Here is a 24,664-nt window from a genome sequence, read left to right on the forward strand (position 1 = left end):
TTTCTGGGAGGGTTCAAGTAGAGTCAGTTTTATTTCTTCCTTATTTGGCAACATTTACCGGAAATGCTGTCTGTGTTTCATATCTTCCTTTCAGCTTCGGTATGTCTGAAGAACTCTTTAGTTTGCCTTCGGTTTTAAAGATAAGGTGTCACTAGCCGTACAAGTCTAAGTCTTCAGCATTTGTCAGCTGTTGCCCTACCGTCTTTTGGCTTACACAGGTTTCCATGAGAAACAGGCCGTCATCCAATCACCGTTCCTGTTCTTGTGAAAGCGGCACACCCTTGTTCTCCTGCCTCCTCTAAGATGTTATTTGCAACTTGAATATGACATACTTGGTGCTGTTTTTGTCATGTGTTTTGTACACGGGATTCACTGACCTTCTTGATTCTGAGACTGTGGTGACTTGAATAGGAATGGCCCCATAGACTCATGTGTTTGAATGCTTGGCCCATAGGGAGCACCATTTGGAGACGTGGCCTTGTTGGAGTAGGTGACCTTGTTAGAGGAAGTGTGTCATTGTGGGGGCATGCTTTGAGGTCTCCTATGCTCAGTTTACAGCCAGTGTGACACACAGTCTCCTCTGCTCCCTGAGGATCAAGATGTAGAACTCTCAGCTTCTCCAGAACCATGTCTGTCTGCACGCTGCCATGCTTTCTGCCATGATGATAATGGACTAAACCTCTGAAACCATAAACCATCCCCAATGAAATGTCTTCCTTTATAATAGTTGCCTTGGTCATGGTGTTTCTTCACAGCAATGAACCCCACTAAGACCTCTGAGCATTTGTAAACTGTTTGGAATACTGAAAAAAAAAACAAAACTGTCCTTTCTTCAATTACTACTTTCTCTCTCCCCAACACATATTTTGTGAGTTCCTGTTATATGTACAACAGTTCCAATGATATGTATACAATATATGTTCTTTGAAGCTTTCTGTGCGTGCTCTTCTCATTGTCTTTCTTGATTCTTCTCCTTTGTTTCATGTTAGATACTTTCCCTTTCTTCAAGTTCCCTTTTCTGCATTGTCTACACTGCCATTATTCCAGCCCATGCATATTCTTCACATTTTCTCCTTTCCATACAGATCACATTGTGATCACATTCTCTCTATCTCTGCTTCTTGTTTCACATTTATGGGACATGGTAATAACAGCACTTCAATGTCCTTATCAGCCAGTGCTAATGTGTTTGTCAGTTCTAGAGCAGTCTGAGTTGGTGGCTTTGTTTTTCTTTTCATTGTGAATCATATTTTCTTACCAGATTTGGCAATCCTTGAGAGGGTGCCAACGTTTATGTCATAACACCATCAAGGCTTTTGAGTTTATTCTTAAACACAGTTGAATTGCCTGAAAGAAGCTGAATGCCTTTGGCCCTTGCTGTTATGGTAGCTGGAGCAAAACACATTTATTTCAGATCTAATCACGCCCATCCCTGAAGTCAGGCCCTCGCTGGCGCTGTGCCCACTGCTTTGCACTGTATGCTGCAGTGTCAAAGAAGACCAGATATACAAGTTTTCAGTATGATATATGATAGACAGCTTAAGAATTGCCTGCAGAGACACAGCAGGAACAATGCCATTGTAGACTAGAAGAACACTAGAAAGCATTGCAGAAAAGTTTAGATAAGAGAGGCTGTCTCTGAGCAAGACGAATCTCATATCCTTCGGCCATGTTCACATCATCAGTTCCTTGGTGATAAAGTACTGGACTCTGCTGACAGAATTCACTGCTTATTGTTTGTTGCTAAATGCTTACCCACTCCTATGTCTTTGCATTTAAATTAGGCGATGATATGTTAATTACAGGTCCGTGGCTACTTAACTCATTTAACTTAGTAAATTATATTTTTATTTGTAAAACTCACATTGAAAGAACAATTTCCTGTCTTCTTATTGATTTATGGCTAATCTGGGTATTAACAAATGATGATGTTTATTATAATTCTGGTGCCAATGATGTACGCTGGTGTCTGAATATGGGTTGATCCTACTGAGCTTTGTACATTATTGTCACATGATAATTATACCTCAATGTTGTCTTGCACATGCCTATTTATATTAACTATAAAATATTTATAATCTTAATAATCACATATTTTTTTTTCCATAGAAGAAGAAAGTAAAAAGATTTTTATGTTTTCTTGGGTAGCTTTTTTTTTCACATTAAGTAGCCTTGGCACTAAATTTTTTTTTCCAGACAGGTTTTCTCTGTATAGCCTTGGCTGTCCTACACTCTATTTGTAGACCAGGCTGGCCTTAAAAGTCACTGAGATCCACCTGCTTCTGCCTCCCACGTACCAGGATTAAAGGAGTGCCTACCATACCCAGCCTTAGACCTGGCATTTAAAAGAGTCACAGGAAGCTGGGGCAAATGAGGACATTTTCATTCTTGATGTTTGAAGATGCCTACTTGTTCACCTGGTGGGGGCAATACCAAAGTGAAAATTACCATTCTGGACACTCACATGTCTCAGTGATTGCCCGTGGACAGTACATACCTCCTCCTCTTCCTCTTCCTCCTCTTCCTGCTCCTCGTCAACTTCCAATTCAGCCTGGTAGTCCTCTGCTTCTTCATCATAATCTTCAATATTTAATTCTGTTGCTGCATACTGAAAAGGTCCTGTTTTTTTTTTTTTTTAAAGGGAAATAGTTTTAGAACAAAAAGTTATTAGGATAATAGTCAAAGGTTAGGGAAATTAATTATCATTGATCTCTCAGTTTTGATATGCATGCAGAAGGCCTATACAAGTTCTTTTGTGACAGCCACTCAGCATGACCAGTGATGGTGGGCCCATGGCTGCTCTGATTGGACAGACTATATATTATTTATGATAGTTTGAGAATTTTTATCTATTGCCCTCAGACGCACTGAATTTTCAGTTAAGAAGCCATCGGAGCAGGCTCACAGTCCTAAAATGGTTTTAGTGCTATGCCTGCTCTTTATTGTCAATGTTAGGAATTCAGCCTTACTCTCCATAGTATTAACTACTTTCTGAAGCAGGTCCTTTGCTGTTTTGTTGGTAATATCCAGTGTTAGTATCTGAATGAAACTGTCAATGATATGCGTCTCCAGGGTCTTCCATATGCCAAGGTAATTATTCAGCTCCTCTCTCAGGAGATCCATCTCAGGCACATTAGGGTAACCATCTTCCAGAAACTCCGGCAGCAAAACTTTCCAATGCGAGGGAAAAGAGAGAAAAAAGAAGCTTTGAAAAGCCAATATCTAGTCCAACTACCAAAAGAATTTGTACTTTATCAAGTTTTTAAAAAATATTCAAAGATGAAAACTTAGTATTCTGAGCATTGATACACAATTTAAAATTCATATTCTAATTATAGTTTTATGTGCTATTAGACAAATAATTACACATTAATAGAATTAAAATTGTATGGCTGATGAGTGAGTTTCATTTGGAAGCTTTAACTGTTGATAGAAAGTGTAAACTAAAATTAGATGGAACAGTGTTATAAACTGAATGCTTATGCTTTTAATGTGTTGACATAAATAAACATAATTCAGATTTACTGGCATACAGCAGAGGAAGAAATAAGCAGAGGCTGTGAGTGACCTAAATTAAGTTTTTGATGTTAGAAAAGCACACTTATGCACTTGGACTTTTATTTTCTTGTCTGACCTGCTTCTTCAGGTTTCAGGCCCTCCTTGCCCTCCTTATATGCATCTGTTCCTGTGTCTGCTACATTGTCCTCAGAGCCTTAAGAAAGAAAGCCAAGTTAATGCCTGAATTCTAAAATGATAGTCCTTATGAAAGTTTTGGCACACACACACACACACACACACACAAATTTAAAACTTACTTTAAGTTAGAGGCATGTAAAGATAGTCTCGGTGGGAAAGAATGTTTGCATTGCAAGCATGAGGACCTGAGTTTGAATCCCCAGTACACGTGTACAAACCTGGTCATGGCTGTGTGTGCTTGTAACTCTAGCACAGAGGCGCTGTGACTGAGGGAAATTCCAAGCGCTCATGGGACACCCAACCTAGCCAAAATTTGTGAGCTTCAGGGTCAGCAGCAGACAATGACTCAAGGCAAGAGAAAGAGAATAACAGGAAGATACCTACGGCCCTACTTTGTCTTTGATGAGTGCATGCACAGGTACAGCTGCACGCCCCTCCCCCACAGCCCAGGCGCATTCCACACACCTTCCCAGCCAGCACGTTCATTAGAACAGTCAACACATGGCACATGACATCCTGGTTTGGTAACTGCTAACTATTTTAAAGATCCCTTTGTTGCGGTCTCAGATCTGCAATGCCTGACAGTCCTTTTACTTTACCATTACCGTATCTCGGTATCTCCGAGGATGTCCCAAGGGCACAGAGTGGCGAGGAAGAGCAGTGCAGAAGGCGCTGGAGTGGCAGGGAGGAACTGAAGGGAATCCGGGCAGTTCACTGCCAAAGGCACAGGTTACAAAGCATGTTTCTTACAAGACGGCACCCTCCGCAACCCGGCGCAGCCCCGATGGCTTTAGACAAGGCAGACTACTTCCGCATCTACCCACCACACAGTCTCCAAGTCCGCTTCAGATTCCAAGACACACATTCTGCATAGCTCAGACACATATACACATCCACGCACACACTCATATCATAATACTATCTTCTGAGTGAATACTTGGGTCCTTTTTCAACAGGATCTATGGTGTTTACACTTTATTAGAGGAGAAAGTAGAAAAGGGACTAACCCAGGAGAACCGTGGGTGACGTGTCTAATTACAAATTACCCGGTTAATAAATGCATTATAAATCATGACCAAAAGAAGAGTATGGAGAGAAGTAACTCTAAGCTGGCTTAATCGGAGACTGTATTCACTGAGGGTTCAGGCATGATCTAAAAGGAGCCACCCGAAGTGAGTATTTACAAATGTTACAACTTGAGCTAGGTGTTTGCCCATGAACATATGGAATACATAACATATTCGTGTATAGATACATATATCAGGTCTGTAGCTAAGAACACAAGATGTGAGGAAAAGCAGTTCAAGAGAAGTGTGTGTATAAGGGGTGGCTCTTACACATACCGTGCCCCTTCTTGTTGGTAATTGGCAGGGTTTTCATAAACTCCCAAAGAGATCTTAAAATGAAGGAAAAGAGAGAGTTGATTCAGAGACTCAAAGACTTAACTGCTCCAAATGCTTTCCTGTACAAGTACTTTGTAAGTTTTATAAGACGTATGCTTACAGGAAGGTAGAATAGGAGGTGTGAGGCATAAAGCTAGGCTGGTCTAAAAGAAAGGCAGAAGTACGAGAAAACTAGTTTAAGTAAGAAAACAGTGCAAAGAAGGGCTGTGAATAAAGCTTATTTGGTTTGCACAGCATGCATGGTGTCCAGGGTTCAAGCCCCAGCCCCAGAAAACACACAGCAGAAAGCAGAACAAGAAAATAAAAAACTGAATAGCAGAAATAAGAAACTTTTTTTTATTTTTAAGTAATTTTTTTTTAACAATTTCTTCATGGTATATCCTGATTGTAGCACACTCCCTCAACTCCCCCTATCCCCAAACTTCTTCCTTCTTCCCCCTATCCCCTTTTCCTAGTCCACTGAAATGGGGAGTTCTCCCTTGCCATCTGCCCATAGCTTATCAAGTCTCATCTGGACTGCCTGGATCCTCCTCCCCTGTGGCCTGCTATGGCTGCATCTCCAGGGGTAAATGATCAAAGAGCAGGTAACTGAGTTCATGACAGAGGCAGCCCCTGCTCCCCTTACTCGGGAAACCACATGGAGACTGAGCTGCCTATTGGCTAAACTTTAAGGCGAGAGAGAATAAGAAGCAGTGACTAGAGAGAAAATCTAGTAAGAAGATAATGTGGTTGGGAAACTAGTTCTCTAAAACAAAAACAATGCATGGTCCTGAAAAGGAACCTGGGGTTCCTTTCTGAGCTGGAGAAAGACTGAGGAAGTGGAATTCAGAAGCAAGCACATTGGAGACCAGCCCTGGCCCTCAGCCACCATCTCTATAAACAAGCTCTTTTCCTATGAACAGCATGAAGGGTTTAAATGTCCGCAGATTCAGCTCTCTCAGATTGAAGTATAAGCAGTTAGGTAGAATAAAACAATAAAAATATCATGGTTAGAAAACCAAAAGGAAATCTATCAGAATGTGAATAAAATATGACTGGCCTTTGTAGGCAGACACAAAGTTATTTCTTTCACCTTTTGTGTGTGTGTGTGTGTGAATTCTACATTTCTATGGTTAGCATATATTTGGTCAAAATTGGCTGAATGTCAGAATTCTTTTGTAACACAGTTCAGCATCAATAATATCAGTTATGACCATGGTCTGTGTGTGTGTGTGTGTGTGTGTGTGTGTGTGTGTGTATGTGTGTGTGTGCAGTCATGTCATGCAGCACATGTATGGAAGTCAGAGTACAACCCTGGTGTCAGTCCTCACCTTCTATCTTGTCTGGGGTGTCTCCTCTTCACTGCTGCATGTGTCAGGCTGGCTGTCCCACAACCTCCCAGAGATTTCCCTGTTTCCATCTCCCATAACCCCAAAAAGCCTAGGGTACAGACAATATGCTTCTGACTTCATATGGATCCTCACATGGCGGGTTCCTGAACCTACTGAGCCTTCTCCCAAGCCCTTCAATAGACATTTCCTAAAACTGAGATGGTCCATAGTCCCTTCAGTACATTAATTCATGGCAAACTGTAGAAACAGAATGGAGCTAAGTCATCCTAGAGTTTACATTTTCAGGATCATACTCAATAATGATCCACTTCTGTGATATGAGGGGATAATTTATTTTTAAAAACAATCATTATGACAATCGTTGTTAATTGCTAGCATTTACAAGAATCATCAGGGAGTGTTCACTAATACGTCATGGTAGCTTGAATAGGAATGGACTCCACAGACTTACGTGTTTGAATGCTTGGCCCTTAGGGAGTGGCACTATTAGGATGTGTGACCTTGTTAGAGTAGGTGTGACCTTGTTGGAGGAAGTGTGCCACTGTGGGGGCGGGCTTTGAGGTCTCCTACTTTCAAGCTATGCACAGTGTGGCATCTGATCTCCTTCTGTTGCCTGTGGAATCAAGATGTAGAACTCTCAGCTCCTTCTCCAGCACCGTGTCTGCCTGTATGCCGCCATGTTTCTTGCCATGATGATAAAGAAATAAACCTCTGAAACTGTAAGCCAGCCCCAATTAAATGTTGCCCATTTTAAGTTGCCGTGGTCATGGAGTCTCTTTACAGCAATAGAACACTGACTAAGACATATTCATATTCCTAACCTTTATTTTTAGACTTAGCTATATCAAAGGCCTGGCTGCAGATGGTTTAGAACCTGTTAAAATGAGAACTTTAGGTAACACATAGAGATACACTCTGAAAAGAATGCGATGTAAGGGCGAAGGTGGAGACTGTTGCGAGGCAGCTGCAAGCTAAGGGTTACAGGAGGCACCAAAGCTAGGAAAAAGCAAGGAAGTCTTCTCTAGAGACTTCTAAGGGAACATAGCTCTGCTGACTCCTTGATTTCTGACTGGTAGCCTTTAGAACAGCAAGAGAATAAACAGGATTTAAGATGTCTGTTTAATCTTTGAACTTGTGAAGGTTTGTTGTGTGTTTTAGAAAGCCAGCACACAGCACATTTATTGCAACAAGACTTGAAATTCACATGTGGTGTAGGGTTGGGGAAAATGTGTTATTTTTTTTATCAAATCACTATACAGAACAATAAAGGGTGAAGGAGAAAGATCCAGGAAACAACAGATCAGTAGACCATGTGTCTGGATATTGTCATGATGGTGGTGAGTTCTTTGTGTTGTAAATCCACCAACAGGCCTTCAATTTAAACATTTTTCTTTTTTAAAGATTTATTTAAAGCTGGGTGTGGTGGCGCAGGCCTTTAATACCAGCAAGAAGGAAGGCAGAGGCAGGTGGATCTCTGTGGGTTCAAGGCCAGCCTGGTCTACAAAGAGAGTCTAGGACAGAACAGCCAAGGATACACAGAGAAATGATATCTTGAAAAAAAAAAAAAAAAAAAAAAGAAGAAAACTATACTGAACCTAGTGACTTTATTCATAATAGCCAGAAAATGGAACTAACCTGCATGTCCCCAAGAATGGATAAAGAAAATATGGCACCTTGACACAATAAAGCATAACTAAGGAATTTAAAAAAAATGACATCATGAAATTTGTAGGCAAATCGTGGAATCAGAAAAAAAAAATTCATCTTGAGTGAGGTAACCCAGACTCAGAAAGACAAACATGGTCTGCACTCACTTATAAGTGAGTATTAGCTGAAAAGTCAATGATAGCCATACTATAAGCCACAGATCCAGGGAGGCTAAGTAACAGAAAGGCCTCTAGCGGTTGAGGTACGGATCTCCCTTGGAAAGGCAAATAAAATAGATTTGTGAGTGGACTGGGGGAAGATGGGAATGAGGATAGGGATCAGGTTGCTGGGAAGGGATAATGGGGGAGAGAGTGGGGAGAGACACTAGGATTGGAGGACATTTAGGGGATGATGGAAACCTAGTGCAGTGGAAACTCTCAGCAATCTGTGATGGCGACTCCAGTGAGGAATGCTAGCAATGGAGGAGACAGAGCCTGAACCACCCATCTTTTGTAACTAAGCAAGGCAGTGGTGGGCCTGGGACACCAACCCAGGGCACAAAATCTCTGACCTACATTTTGTCCTGACTGTAAAATGTTCTGGGGTACAGAATGTGGGAGTGGACACCGGATGACTGGTTTAAGTTGAGGCCCGCACCACGATAATGAGCCTGTGCCTAGCACTGCCTGGATGACCAGAAACCAGAGGCTGCATAGCCCAGGCACCTAGGTGGGTCCAAACACAACTTGGGGGGGGGGATCAGTGAAACTACTCCTACGGATACTCAAAGATCAGTGCCTAGTTTGAGAGAGGCTGCCTCTGGCAGCTGATGGGAGCAGATGCAGAGACCCACAGTCAAACGTTAGGTGGAGTTCAGGGAACCCCACCAAAGAGAGTGAGGAAGGATTGAGGATCCAGGGGGGCGGTCAAGGACAGCATGAGGACATGACCCACAGAATCAACAGTGCTCCTGGGGGTTCCCAGAGACTGAAGTGGTAATCATGGAGTCTGCATGGGTCTGCACCAGGTCCTCTGCATACGTGCTGTGGTTGTTGGCTTAGTTTTTGTGGGACTCCTGACAGTGAGAATTCAGCTCTCTCTAACTATTCAGCCTGCTCTTAGGGCCCTTTTCCTCCTGCTGAGTAGCCTGGCTCAGCTTTGATGTGAGGATTTGTTCCTGGTCTTATTGTTTCTTCTTGTGCTGGCGTTCAGTTGATGTCCCTGGGAGGTCTTCTCCTTTCTGGGAGGAGACAGGGCTGGGGGAGGGGATCTGGGGGAAGGGAAAGGTATGTGTGTGGGAGGGTACTGGGAAGAGTGGAGAGAGTGGAAGCCAGGGCCTGGATGTGTTGTATGAGAGAAATGTAAACAAAAAATTTTAAAGTTATACGCGTTAGTATTTTGCCTACATATCTGTATATGAACCACATCCATGCAGTGTTAGTGGCGGCTAAAAGTTGAATCCCATGGAATCGGAGTTGTGGACAGTTGGGGCTGTTGTGTGGGTGCTGGGACCCAAACCCCGGACCTCTGCCAGAGCAGTGAGCTCTCTTAACTGGTGGGCCATCTCTCAGGCCCCAGGACTTTCAATTTAAACCTATTAAAAGTCTGAAAACCCATTAGAAAAACCCTAGGATGAAAATAAAATTAAGCCATGTTGTGAAGAAGGTCTCAGAGTTTCCCACCAGCCCAGTGTCCCCTGTGGTGGTGAAAGGGGTTAGCTTTAAAGGGCAAAAGACTGCAGGGGAAAGTGGGAGGGACTGGAGAAAATGAAGATTCTCTCTCTCCCCACCCTCCTCAGTTTGGTGAGGGCTTTGAGTTAAATAGAAAGACAACTCTCACTCTAGAGAGTAATTTAGTCCTCAAGAGTATCTCAAGTCTGCTATGGCTCTGTAGTGCACCAGCAAAAAAAAAATGTGTTAATATACAATAGATAAAAAAAATAATCCAAAATTATGATAAAAATTATTGAAAACCCTACTCTCACCCATTCCTATTCTAAAGCTAACCCGTCCTGATTGCTAAAAATTCTTAACTGAAACTGAATCTTCACCCAAAAACAAACAAGCAAAAACAATTTGAGGTTTATGGCACATACTTAAAGTTAAAATATACATTGGTAAGTGTTCCCTTGGTCAAGGTATCTCCTCAGAACACTGGAACAATGACTATTCTAAGACACTGTTACACTGGTATAAATGCAGGCAGAAAGACAGCACACCTGACCAAAGCAGCCAGATGCCTAACAGCTGGATAGAAAGACTATATATGCATATATGTATATTATAATTTTTATATATATAATGAATAATAGGACATAGAGGTGTCTGAAGCAAAGCGGAGTGACAGAACGCATTTAGCTGGGTAGACGTCAATTCAAAGAGCAAAGTGGATATCAGAACATCCCCGGAAGGAGCCAAACCCTCTGCGAGACTTGTTACTGATGAGGACTACAATGACTGTAGAAAACTTTGGATGGCCAGAGCCAAATTACCTGGGCCAATCTTTAGCCAGCAGAAAGTTTGGTTCTTCCCAGGACTTTTGTTCATAGGCCAAACTCCACAAGCCAGAGCGTGTGAATGTACATGTGTGTGCACACAGACACATAATAAATAAAGGCATGTATGAGTATTCAAAGAAACATAATAATTCACTGAGGAACCTCAACATAATCTTCTTGACTATGACACTTTTATGTTAGCTGACCAGTCGTGCTAAAGATGATAATTATTTTAAAGATTAAAGATTTGATTATTACACATCGTACAATACAATAAATTATCATCGTGTTCCCCCAAATATGATCCCTCTACACAGTCCTGGCTGTCCTGAAACTCAGTATGTAGACCAGGCTAGTCTGAAATCTACAGAGATCTGCCTGCCTCTGCCTCTCCAGTTCTGGGATCAAAGGCATGTGGCCCCAGGGCCAGCTAGACATTTTTATAAAGAAGTGAAATAAAAAAAAAAAAAAAAAACTGTGTGTGTATGAGTGCGAAGTGAGAAAGGCTGGTTCTGGTGACTGGGCATGGGCATGAGATGCTCTCGTGTTTGCATGTAAAATGGGATTACGTGACATAAAGATACATTCTTGCTTTTGGGATAAAATGTCCTACAGACCATGTGCCAGTCCCAGGACTGAGGAGTCTCTAGGGCCTCACCTTTGCATCCCTAGCCAGCTTCCATCACACACACACACACACACACACACACACACACACACACACACACCACCATCAGTTGAGTTTAACCTGCTTCAGGCTCATTCTCTGCTTCAGATGTTTCAGACCCTCTGGTGTAGTCATGCACTTCGGAAGCCTCAGACTCTTCACGGCCTTCAAAATCCTCAGCATCCTCCTCCTCACCTTCATTATCGGGGTCGTCAACATCTATGAAGGATTTCAGGGAATTGATTATTATTCAGCTAAAGCCAACAAATGACCATTGGGTAGTGTTAAGCATAGAGAAGAAAATCAAGAATAAGAATGATACTCTCCCAATATGTGGCTTAATGGTGGAAACAGACAAATTACTATTGTATTATATCTATTAATAGGGGGTGGTAGAGAATGACTGTCATTCTATCAGAGTGCTACTGGAGAACCCGAGAATGAACTCATTCAAAAGAAGTAATGTTTATAGCGGTTCCAAATACACTAACAGTAAGAGACTAGAAATAGCCCAACGTCCATTCAATAAGGAAATGGTTAGGTCCATACCATCTACTACAGCAGCCACTAGCTGTGGCTACAGAGCACTTGAAGTGAGTCTAAGCCAAAATATGTCTGAGTATAAAATACATAATGAATTTCAAAGCTTTAGAATGAAAAAGTTAACATAAATATGAAGACAATTTAATATTACTCATGCAGCTTACACTGAGTTTCTATTGGGCAGCACCAGACTAGACTCCATATATATATGTGTGTGTGTGTGTGTGTGTAATAATATTATTACATATATAATATATATGTATATGTAATGTAAATATATATGTATATGTAAATATATGTAATAATAGATCTACTACAGCTCATTGTAATAATAACAAAGTATATTCATTTATGTCTTGATTACACATTAGAAAGTATAATTGCAAACTTTATGTGGCTATTGATAGCTATGGTGTATAGTATGTAGAAGTTCTTTGGCAGGTGATGGCAGGGGTGTCAGAGAACTCATTTCCTAATTTCTTTCAAATACTTATGAAAATGACACAATTGTTTGAGTTCTCATGGACATTTCTTTCCCCACTGATTTCTTCCCAGAATCACGCTCTGATAGCAATTCTCTGGGACCTGGATTTGTTCTAAAACCAAGGTTTGAGGCAGGACAGTAGCACAGGAGGCTTCCAAAAACACAACTTGGAATGTGGTGGGTATCTTTGTGTTAGGCTGAAGGTTTTATGAAATCCACACAAGCACGAGGCAGGTTTCACAGACTCATACTACAGCTTGTGGGGAAATGATGGAGTCTATAAAGGAAGTTGAATTTTCTTTCAGTAATATGATTACTTATTAAAAATGTTCATATACATCCAATTTATGTATACTCCTTTATTTTATATTTATACATATTAGGTACATTATAAAATATGTATAACGTTATATAAATGTTATATGCCCAACTCTTATGAGATCAGGGAGAAGACAGAGGTGACTTAAGAGGGCAGCTCAAAGAAAGATGTAGAGAGTGGAGGCAGCTTTACTGGGACAGTTGTACAGAGACAGGTTGCAGAGAGAGAACAAGCTAGACACAGAAAGACAGGATGAGCCAAACAATGAGACAGAGCCAGACGATTAGAAGAGATTGCTAGAGTTTGTTTGAGCCACAACCGCTGAGTTGAACCAGCCAGCCAGAGTTCAGAAAGAGCTAGAAAGGGTGAGCTTTATTCAGCAGTAAGTCTCAGAGGCTGAAAACGTTCTAGGCCTAGGTTAGATTTAACAGAGGCTAGAAGCTTCCAGGGCTAGGCCTATGTTAGGAGATGGAGGCTGTAAGCCTTAGAGATGATAATTACATCAGGCAGCTAAAAGTTGCTTTTACGTGTCTTCTGTTAAGAATGTCCCTTTTCTAATTAGGAATCTTTATCCTATGGATCCATTGTCCCAGTGGAAGTCTAACTTATGAAAATTGTAACACTTTGGGGAGGAAAGGGTGCCTTCAGGACAGGGGCATACACCTGCTCCCTGGACAAACGGGGAGATGTCTTTATAACCTACTTGAAAGCAGCAGTGACAAAGCAAGACTAAGGGGCATTCTCCTAGAGCTGTTAATTTCTGTGCCTGCCTTTTGCTTTCTTGGCCTTGGCTCCCATCGTGCGTTCTTCGTGTTCTTCTTCTAGTCTTAGTTCCTCATCTTTGGATTTTCTGAAATGAAAAGGTTCAAAATTCAGTTCCAAAAAAAAAAAAAAAATTTCAGACAGCTCTTCTTCATAGGATTAAATGCTCACAGTGGCAAGCATCAAAGACTCCCATTGTCAACCATCCTGTGCTTTTTATTTCACGGTGTGCAATTTTATCCCACTCAGGTTTGAAGCCAGTTGGTTTTCAGTCGATACTGTGGTATTTTTGGTGAGGAGATAGTGAATGTTATATATTTTAAATTATGGCTTTCAGTTAGGAAACTGGCTAATGCGAGTGAAAGGGTCCCTGAGGTAAGTTGGGGGGAAGGGGGAGGATCCATAACATTTGCTTCAGACTCAATGTGTAATATTTATAGCATAATGTTAAGTTAAAAAAGTAGAGAAGGAAGCTATAAGTACAATATAATTTTAACTTTGTATCAGTATCTATGAGAACCAGAAGGCTAGAAAAATTATGGATGGTAAAAATTTCTGGATGGTAGCCTTGTGAGAGTTCAATTGAAAACATTTACACTCGTTTTTTCTCCAATGAATAGGAAATACAGTATTTCTTTTTAGTCAGAAAAAAACTGGAGCCTAGAGAAATGGCTCAGGGGTTAAGAATGCTTGCTGTTCTTACAGACTTGGGTGTTATCTCAAGCACCAACATGCACCTTACGATCATCTGTAACTCCGGCTCCAAGGCACCCAAAGCCTTCTTCTAGACTCCAAGGCTGCCGGCACCCACATGTGCGCATATCACCCTCCACATATGTACAAAATTTAAAATGTTAAGTTTATAACTGAAAAACAAAGTTTTAACACACAACTGATGAATCTTTTACCACCCAGGTTCATACTAGGTAGGCACTGTAACCACCCAACTATACCTCCCGTCCCCGTGACGACGAGATTTAGAGTCTTCGAGGATGGAAGCTTCAGGAATAGAGAGAATTTGTATCCCATTAAGGTTGACGCGTTCAATCTTTTCTAAGAATAGTGAAAATAAGTAGAAAAAAACTAGTAAAATGTGTGAAGAAAGTTCTTGTCTACTAAATATTAAAGAGATATGTATGTTGGCTAGAAATCCTATGCCTGGGTATTTACAAACAGGTACACCACTGCACAAAGAAACATATGAAAGGTTGATAGCACCATCAAAGCAACAACACTGTGAGTTTTCACCAACAGGAAACCAGGAACGGAGGGCTCAGTGCCAGCAGCAGCTCCTGGAGCCATAGCACGCCAAAGAACCATGAGGTTCTTTGCATCTGTAGTTCCTTCTTTGGAAGAAACTATTGCTGTATTTCTGGTTACCATTCTGTGTAACCTGTGTTCCACCCAGGAGTCTTGGCGTTACTGGGATTCTTCTTGTTCATGGCCCAGACCACACAGACTTCTGAGTCTTCTTGCCCAATCTCTTTTCCATTCAGTTTTGACATCTGTATTAGGTGGCTTCAGACAAGGCTGTTGGGAGATTATTTTCTAAAACCTAGAGTAGGCTGCTGGGAATACTCAATAGCCTGACCAGGCTGAGAAAGAGCCTATAAAGCATTTGAAATAATTATGGAATATTATCTTGCCGTTTAGCTATATTGTGCGCAAACAAGTGATGGAAAATTGTAGAATTTAACATGTTTTAAGATGTTCAACCTATGACACAAATCTTAACCCTGCTATGCTTTTCTTCATTTAAATCAACCTGAAAAGTCTTTTAATGTGTCTCTGAGGCATTTTTTTTCTTGCTGACTCAGGTTTTATTTTCAGTAGTATATAGGAAAAGTTTTCTGTGAAATACTCATTGTTGAGTTTTAAAATTCAGCATATGGAAACCTCGAGAAGGACATATTAGTTTAAACATTAATAAGCTTATGCATATGTAAAAACTTCAAATCAGATAGTAAAAACAGAGAGGAAAGAAGAAAGCCCACGTGAAGTGAGAGTTTCTGGTTTCTTTGAAGACTCAGTTTTGTCATGTGATATTCTGCTGCAATATGTTTTGCTAGAGGCTGGCTTTTGAGAGGGCATGTGATGTTTTGCTGTGAGCTCTCACATGCGAGGAGTGTGACTTTGGTCAGCTGAGAACATCTGTGGATGGACTCTGAGGAGAGGAGATGTACAGAGGCTCACTCACAGGAGATATTTCGGATTGACATCACTCTGCTGATCTTCATTTTTCAACACTTGACTTCTCAGTGAGAAACATTCCAGAAAACTTTTCGGGGCAATCCAACTGAGTCTTGCAGCTTTTGATGACTTCCTGTTGCTGCTTTGTGTTGGCCTTTGGACTAGACTGCTGGTATCCTGATGACTGAGTTTGGTAATCCCCAAAAGACCCATCGACCCTAATCATCAGGAGGTAGATAAAAGATGTCTAACAGCCCTTTTCCCAAATAATCTCCTACCTAAGGTTGCCTTGGGGGAGGGGAGGGAGGATGCGAGGGGAGGTAAAGGTGCTTAAGAATCCTAATCACCAATGTTACAGAAAGCAGCGAACCAGGGAGCATCAGACAAAAAACGTTACAGAGAACAGTAGACATCTGACAGAAAGCCACAGAGGAGAAATGCACCTGGGATCATCTCCAAAGGAAGCATTAGTTCTTCAAGGTTGGCTGAATGTCTAGAGAGACTTAGGAGTCTCCATAGCCATGGGAGCCTCAAACCCATAGCAAGTTTCATCTCCAGGGAAAGCATCAGTTCTTCGAGTTTGGCTGAACACCTGGAGAGACTCGGGAGACTCGAAGCTGCCAAAGCCTCAAGCCCAGAACAAGGAAAGGCGCAGGAGCCTATGAGACAGCAAATCTCAGTAAGCCACCCCAAAAAGACAATTTTAATTATATAGACAGACTCTTCCTGCATTAAAAACAGGGAAACTCCATTTCAGATGCCTTAAGACCAAAAGTAGGAGTTGAGTTGTTGAGAGGGTAGAAACGTTACTTGAAAAGGCCATTTCAGTACTTACTGCAACTGAGGACCACTGGGGTAAACACCACCCTACTTTCAATTACAATTCCTCTCAAAAAAAGATTGGGACAAAGAAGTAAGAGACAAAGGAAATAAGAAGACAAGAAGTGCCTAATTATGAACCTATGCTACCTAATGAAATTAAGGATCAAAACAGACAGACCAGCTCTTAATGAAATTGAGAAAAGGTGACGACCCCCACTGGCTTTCCCACTTACCCGGGAACAAATGCCAGAAAATGGTGTAAATTCACAGAATGAATAAATAACCTGGGATGCTGTTAAAATACAAGATCTTGAACAGTTTAAAGAATCAGTAGTATCTTATGTAATACATTCACCCTATGTGAGACAGCTGTTTACTGACTGGGCTACCCAAGGCAGGATTATCCCCCAAGAATGAAAAGATTTAGCAGCAGCTATACTGGAAGCTGGTTCTCAAGTACAATGGCTGACATTGTGGTGAGAAGAAGCTGCAATTATGGAAAAATGTACCAGGTCTAAAGGTGTTAATATAGTGAAAGATCATCTGTTAAGTGAAGGTCAATTTGCTGATGTAAGACAGTAAATGCAATTTGATGACTCTATTATTATACAGTGTACTTTAGTAGCCTGGGATAAGTTGGAGGAACAAGGATAAAGGTCTATGTCATTCACAAATATTATGAAAATCCTTAGACTTTTACTGATATCTTACATAGATTAACATCTGCTATAAACAAGGCAATATCAGATACAGATGTGAGATGTATATTAATTGAAACTTTAGCTTTGAAAAGTGCAAATGCAGAGTGTAAAAAAGTTCTTAGATCTTTAAAACTTGAATAGCATATATGGATGAATGGATTAGAACTACTGCTGATATTGACCCTAATGACCTAATTGGACAAGCAATGGCTAATAATCCCAGATATCAAAATGTCTGTTTTTTTTTAAATTAAATTTTTATTTTTTTACATTAATTACATTTTATTCACTTTGCATCCCAGCTGTAGCCCCCCTCTCTCATTCCCTCCCAAGCTCACCCTCCCTCTTTTACCTCCTCCCATGCCCCTCTCCAAGTCCACCAATAGGGAAGGTCCACCTCCCTTCCCTTCCACCCTAGCTTATTAGGTCTCATCAGGACTGGCTGCAGTGTTCTCCTTTGTGTCTGGCAAGGCTGCTTCTCCCTCGGGGGGGTGTCAAAAAGCCAGCCACTGAGTTCATGTCAGAGATAGTCCCTCTTCCCCTTACTAGGGAACCCCCTTGGACACTGAGCTGTCATGGGCTATATCTGAGCAGGGGTTCTAGGTTATATCCATGAATATACCTTGGTTGGAGTATCAGTCTCAGAAAATACCCCTGAGCCCAGATATTTTGGTTCTACTGCTCTCCTTGTGAAGCTCTTGTCCTCTCCAGGTCTTGCTAACTACCTCTTCTTTCTTATGGTTCCCTGCACTCTGCCTAAAGTTTGATTATGAGTCTCAGCATCTGCTTTGATATCACTTTGGAAATCAATCTGGGGCTTTCTCATACAATTAGGAATAATGCTTCCTCGAGATCCACCTATACAACTCCTAGGTATATATCCAAAATATGCTCAAGTACACAACAAGGACATTTGTTCAACCATGTTCGTAGCACCTTTATTTGTAATAGCCAGAACCTGGAAACAACCCAGATGTCCATCAACGGAGAAATGGATACAGAAATTGTGGTACATTTACATAATGCAATACTACTCAGCAATTAAAAACAAGGAAATTGTGAAATTTGCAGGCAAATGGTGGGATCTAGAAAAGATCATCCTGTGTGAGGTATCCCAGAAGCAGAAAGGGTATATACTCACTTATAAGTGGATATTAGACCTATAAGATAGGATAAACATACTAAGATCTGTACACCTAAAGAAGCTAAACAAGAAGGAGGACCCATGGTAAGAGGAACAATCTCCACTTAGAAAGACAAAGGGGAAGGACACTGGAAGAAGGAGAAAACAAGAAACTGGACAGAAGCCTATCACTGAGGGCCTGTGAAAGACTCTACCTAGCAATATCTGTTGTTTTAACTGTGGAAAATGAGGTCATTTGAAAAGGCATTGTAGGCAAGGCATTCCTAGAGTCTTCTCTAGAGGACCTCAGCTTTCTGAGATTTGGGTAGAAGGTATGGTAAAAGTAGGCACTTGACTAATGAATGCAGATCAGCAAGAGATATGCAAGATAATCCCTTACCAATGAGAAACTCCCTATGAGATAATCCTTTAAATATGGGAAACTCCCTAAGAGGGTTAGCTTGTACTCCAGCAACAGACAACATGAGCCATACCTACCTTAGAGAAAACTAAGGTAGGTATTGGAGATATAATGGATGCTACAGAAGGCAACACTACTTTGGACTTAACCACAAGTAGCACGTCAATCAAGGGCAGAGCAGCTCTACTTGATAGAACAAGAAATGCTGGATGTACCGAGAAACAAACAGCTCTACCTTTAAAATGGTTAACTGACAAACCTGTGTATGTAGAGCAATGATCCTTCAAGAAAAATTACAGGCACTTAAGCAGCTGGTATAACAATATCTGGAAGGTCAACATAGTGAATATTCTGCAAGTCCTTGGAATTCTCCTATATTTGTAATTAAAAAAGAAATCTGGAAATTGGAGGATGCTGATTGGCCTAAAGGTTATATATAAAGTGATCCAATCTTTGGGTCCATTACAGACTGGAACCCTTTACCAAAAGGATGGCCTATAATAATCAATTTAAAAGACAGCTTCTTTACTATTTCTTTGCAAGAGCAAGACAGAGAAAAATTTGCTTTTATAGTACCCACTCATAACAGCTCAACCTGTGAAAAGATGCCAAAGGAAAGTTCTTCTTCAAGGAATGTTAAATAGTCCAACTGTATGTCAATATTGTGTACAACAGCTGCTAAAAGTAATTTGTAAACAATTTCTTCAATTCCATAATTTACCATTGTATGGATGATATCTTGTTGGCTGATTCTGATGCAAACACATTAGAAAGAATGTTTAATGAAGAGAAAAAGAAAAAAAGATTTTACCTATTTGGAGTTTACAGATTGTTCCTGAAAACACACAGAGAGGGGATTCTATCAACTATGTAGGATTTAAATTAAGTCAACAAAAGATTCAACCACAAAAGGTCCAGATCAGAAGAGATCAGTTACAAACTTATAATGACCTTCAAAAACTATTAGGAGGTATTAACTAGTTACAGCCTATTGTAATTGGATTAATTACTCAAGAGTTGAGTAATTTGTCTGAAACTTTTCAAGATGATTCAGACTTACAGAGTCCTAGATAATTAACAGCTGAAGCAGAGAAAGAGTTGACTCAGGCAAAGCCAAAATTGCAGGGTGAACATACAGATCACCTATATCTCAAACTTCACTGTATGCTGGTCATTTTGCCTTCCACACATTCCCTTACTGGACTCATCATTATGCAAAAAGAAGACAATGTTTTAGAATGGATCTTCTTAGCACATATACAGAGGAAAAAACTAAAAACTTATGTTGAAAAGTTTTTTGATCTAATTGTAAAAGGAAGAATAAGACTCTCAATTATCAGAAAAAGACCCATCAGAAATCATAGTGCCTTATACGACTGCTGAAGTTATCTCATTATGGGGTATTAATGAAGACTGGCAAAAAGCTTGTAGCAATTATTTGGAAGAAATTAGCAATAAATATCACCAAAGTTCATAAAAAGAAGCAATTGAATTCTTCCCCATGTAATAAAAGGTTCACCAATTTCTGAAGCTACTACACTTTATACTAATGCAAATAAAACAGGAATGGCAGGTTGTAAGTCAGAAAATATAGGTAAAGTAATTATTTAAAGGCGCATATGCTTTGGTACAAAAATCAGAGATATATGAAATTCTTACAATTTTATTAAATTTTCTGAACCTATCAATATAATTACTGATTCACAATATGCAGAGAGGGTTGTATTACATATAGAAACTGATGAACTTATTCCTGATAATTTAGAATTAACATCATTATTTATACAACAGTAACAGACAATTCAAAAGAGAAACAATTTATTATATATCACCCACATTCAGTTTCATAAGGAATTTCCTGGTCCTTTGCCATGAGGGAATAAAGAGATTGACCGATTGTCAATAGTAAATATGGTGGAAGCCTCAGAATTTCATTTAAAAATACCATGTTAGCAGTAAAGGTTTAAAGAGAATTTTTTTTTCTATTACTTGGCAAGAAGCAAAAGAAATAAAAGAAATGTTTTACTTGTTCTTTGTATATGAGTTCCATTACCTGTTAGATGTAACCCTAAGGGAACCAAAAGAAATGAAGTTTGGCAGATGGATGTGTTCAACTTTTCAGAATTTGAAAAACCAAATTTTGTTCGTCATACCATTGATACACACTCAGGATTTCAATGGGCTTCTGCTTTGAGTTCTGAAAAGGCTGATTCTGTAATTCCACATTTGCTGGAAGTGATGGGTGTCACTGTTAAGACTGACAATGCCAACACATATGTTTTCATTAAAATGAAATGGTTTTTTGCATATTATAACATAAAACACATTACAGGTATAGCATACAATCCAACAGGTCAAGCAGTTATAGAGATATCTAATTGTATCTTAAAGGAGATGCTTAACAACAGAAAGGTGAAATTAAAAACTCTCAGAAACAAACTGAATAATACTTTATTAACTTTAAGTTGTTTGAATGCCAATGAGGCAGGAACAACAGCTGCTGAAAAACACTGGACTATAGAAAAAAATAATAAAACTATTGACTTAGATCAACCTGTATACTTTAATGATATATTAACATCAGAATGGAAGTCAGAGAATGAGGTTTTGCCTGTTTATTATTTTTTTTTTACGGTGATGGAAGACTGTGGGTTCCATCAAAATTGATAAAGAGTCTATCTGTATAAGAGAAACTTCCATGTGAAAGGCTCAGGAAGGAAGAGGCTCAGAAAGACACCAATGCAAATGATGCAGAAAGCTGATTCCCCACACAGGGACTGGCAGATTGGAAAACCTTGATGCTGAAATGGACATCTGCTGAAAGACAGGTCATCAGGACTGCAGTTATGAAGGATCACTGAATCAACGGATCTTCAGAAGGACATTTGGACTGTTGGGTTTGTGGGACTGATAAATTGTTTCTGTTGCAAAAAATTTAACTGTGTACAACTTTTAGCATCATGTGTTCTATACCAGTGGTCCTTCTCCAAGCCCCTCCCCCATTCACTCCTCCCCCCCCCCCCCCCCCCCCCCCCCCCGCCCCCCCTCCCCCCCCCCCCCCCCCCCCCCACCCCCCCGCTGAGCCTGGAACTCTCAGGCATCCATGAGCTCTGCCTTCTGATCGTTGGGATTAAGGGCATGTGCCACCACTGCCCAGCTCAAATTCAGTTTTTTTGAAGAGCATATTTCAGCAAGAAGAACAATAGTTAGGTCCCTGTTTCCCTTTTCTAGTTTGTTCCTCAGCCTGAATAACTTCGCAGTTTGTTGAAGGTTAATCTTGAGCCTTAGCTGTGATGGTTTGTTCACAGTTTTAAAAGCACTTTGTTATACCTACAGCAGAGAACGAACCGTCCATGCCAAACTTGTGAGATATAACCAGTTCTTTCCTTCTGTGGAGGCAAGGCAGATTTTCCTTTTAGTCGCACCATGTGTTGTATTTTTATTTATGTTGTGTTGTGTTATCATCTTTAGTTATTAAAGTTAAACCACAGATAGGTTTGCTGTGTGTGTGCATTTTGTGTATATGTGCACGTGTGTGTGTGTGTGAAATCTATGCTTGTTTTTCTCAGTTTGCTAATGAAGACTACTTGATATGAGCCATGAAACTATTTGCAGCTGAGTAGAGATTCATGAACTTACCATTTCTTTTGGAACTCAGTGGGATTTTGCTCAGTTAATAGACAATCTTTCTGACATTAGAGACATTTTGTAAGCGTAGCCTATGAGATGGTATGAAAATTACAGGTATATACTGGGGGCTGGGGAGACGGCTCAGTGGCTAAGAGTGCTTGCTGCTCCTGCAAAGGACCTGAGTTTGGGTCCCAGCACCCGTGTTGGGAACTTCAGCTCCAGGGGATCCAGTGCCCTCTTCTGCCTTCAGTGAGCACCCATACACAAATGACACACACATTCTCTGAAAGCAGGAGCACGGTCAATGCGCAGCCCATTTTGTGGCTCTCGCAAGGCTTACCGTCTTTCCTCCTCTTCCAGGTTTTTCATTTTAAGTTCCTGTAGCAATCTTTCTAAAATCTTAGCGTCGATTTCCTTCTTATTATTTAAGTACATTCTGTTTAATAAACATTTCCCTGAAATACAGATACAAAGAAAAAAAAATTACTTTGAAGTTGCACAGAGTATGACCTATTTTGGATATTAACTACAAAACAACCACTGACTATGCAAACACACACGTTTCTCTTTTAGTGCTTATCCAAATAGCCTAGAATGTTTGAAATTTTGGTAAAATGTCTTAAATCTTTTTTAAAGAGACATATTAATATATAATAAATAATAAAAACATGAAAAAACATATTCCAGGTTCTCCCTGGAACCTCTCATTTCAAATGTTTTTAAAAGATTTTTTTACATTTTTTATTCATTTGTGTGTGTGTGTGTGTGTGTGTACACATATGTACACTTCTGTGTGTGTGGCAATCAGAGGACAACTTGTAAGAGCTGATTCTTTCCTACTAAATGGGTCACAAACATTGAACTTGGTTTTCAGGTGTGGCTGTACAAACCTTCACTCCACCACCTCTCAAACATGTTTCTTTTCTGAAGAGGTGAAGCGATGGAATATTTAGATTTAGCATCAGCCTTGCCCTCAGCATTGGGATTGTACAAAGACCTCATTTACAAGTTAGAGCTACCGACTGAGAAGGAATGCAGAATTTTCAGCCCCAAAGAACAGCTCCTGAGGTCTGCTGGAAGGTTCAGTGGTGGAGCACGTTAGCCAGGTCACCTCCTCCGTGGGCAGAAGCCTCGCTTGGTGCATCTTTAGGTCCTATAGGCATAGCTAGCATGGTAGCAGGAGTGGTCACTGTATCTAAAGGGAGTTTTCCATTCCCTTTTTAACAAAACTAAATGTCAGCAGTCAGCATTTTATTTTATATTTAAATAATAGTTATTGACCAACCAGGGCCGTCTCCCTCTGATAAAAAGATAACCAAATCAGGACCAATTCCTTTTTCAATGATGGCCAGCCACAGATCTCGATTAAGTGGGCAGTTATCCAAGATCCATCCTCCAAATTTTGGGGCTCCAGGAAACCTATTCTTGTTATCTTTCGTCACCTGTGGAAACACACATTGACAGCACTGTGGTGAACTGGCAAGTCATGGATTTATGACGGTCTCTTGCAGAGCTCCAACAAATACCTCCTGAGTCTCTTGTGCCCGATTTGTGAGACCCCCCAAAAGACCACCAGGAATCAAGTCCATCGCAAAACACACGAGGATCTTTCTTCACAGCTCGAGCTGGACTCCTACAGACACCAAGGCATTGGTACAGCCTTGAGCGCCGGACTGAGGGTGATTTGTAGGTCCTAGTTCCTCCCAGTGCACCCAAGCAGGGGGATTCCAGCCTGGAAAGCTTCTCTTGGTTAAAATATAAAACAGAAGACTATATTTCATAAACAATTCTGGTTTTCTCTTGGGGGAGAAACGGCCGGCCTTGGGGCTGGCCTTGGGTTTCAGTTGGAACGTCCTGTCCTGGACTGATAGGCTGTTGCTAAGGAAGAGGGGCACTTATCTCCGTCAGTACTATTTCCAAGGGCAAGGCCACCCGGGCTGGTGTCCTGGTGACCTCTAATGAGTGGACAGGAATGCCTCAATGTCAGCTCTTCCCTGTATCTCACTAGGTCTGCCCAGAAGCAGCAAGGTCAACTGGCCTGATAAGTTTTAAACTTTTTAACTCAGTAACCCAGGAAACCTAATTTTTTAATTCTCTGGCCTCTCAAGTCCTGACTTGGAGAAGAAAATAAGAGTGACTTAATTTTAAGAGAAACTTAGCTCTGAAGTAATAAAAAACAAGTTTTACTAGTTTAAAAACAGGAATAAAAGCCTTTATTGCGCACAACAGCTCACTTTTGCTATCAACCTGTGGCACTGAATTCCTCTGGACTCGGAAGTCCTGCAGTGGGTTCAAGTCTGCATCTCTAATCTGCTTGTGTGGACTGTTGTTTGAGCAGTAAGCTCCCAGCCCTGATGGATGTTTGGATGCCAGTCTCTTTCTCTCTGCCCTTTGCTTTTACTCTTCAGTGTGATTTTTATTCTCTGCA

General features: G+C 40.7%; 1 protein-coding gene across 1 annotated transcript in view; it reads right to left on the reverse strand.

Moving 5' to 3' along the window:
- The window catches only part of Ak9 (adenylate kinase 9), a 114,192-nt gene that overhangs the window by 42,835 nt on the left and 46,693 nt on the right, over positions 1-24,664 (reverse strand). Inside the window, exons 18-24 of the mRNA XM_055615878.1 lie at positions 23,522-23,678; positions 22,577-22,691; positions 13,358-13,437; positions 11,323-11,460; positions 3,635-3,712; positions 2,970-3,170; positions 2,498-2,619 (exon numbers count right to left, since the gene is read on the reverse strand). Of these exons, the coding sequence (XP_055471853.1) occupies positions 2,498-2,619; positions 2,970-3,170; positions 3,635-3,712; positions 11,323-11,460; positions 13,358-13,437; positions 22,577-22,691; positions 23,522-23,678 (891 nt within the window). The remainder of the gene's footprint in view (positions 1-2,497; positions 2,620-2,969; positions 3,171-3,634; positions 3,713-11,322; positions 11,461-13,357; positions 13,438-22,576; positions 22,692-23,521; positions 23,679-24,664) is intronic.

The sequence above is a fragment of the Psammomys obesus genome, unplaced genomic scaffold, assembly GCF_907164565.1.
Source record: "Psammomys obesus unplaced genomic scaffold, mPsaObe1.curated_primary_1811, whole genome shotgun sequence".
NCBI lineage: Eukaryota > Metazoa > Chordata > Mammalia > Rodentia > Muridae > Psammomys > Psammomys obesus.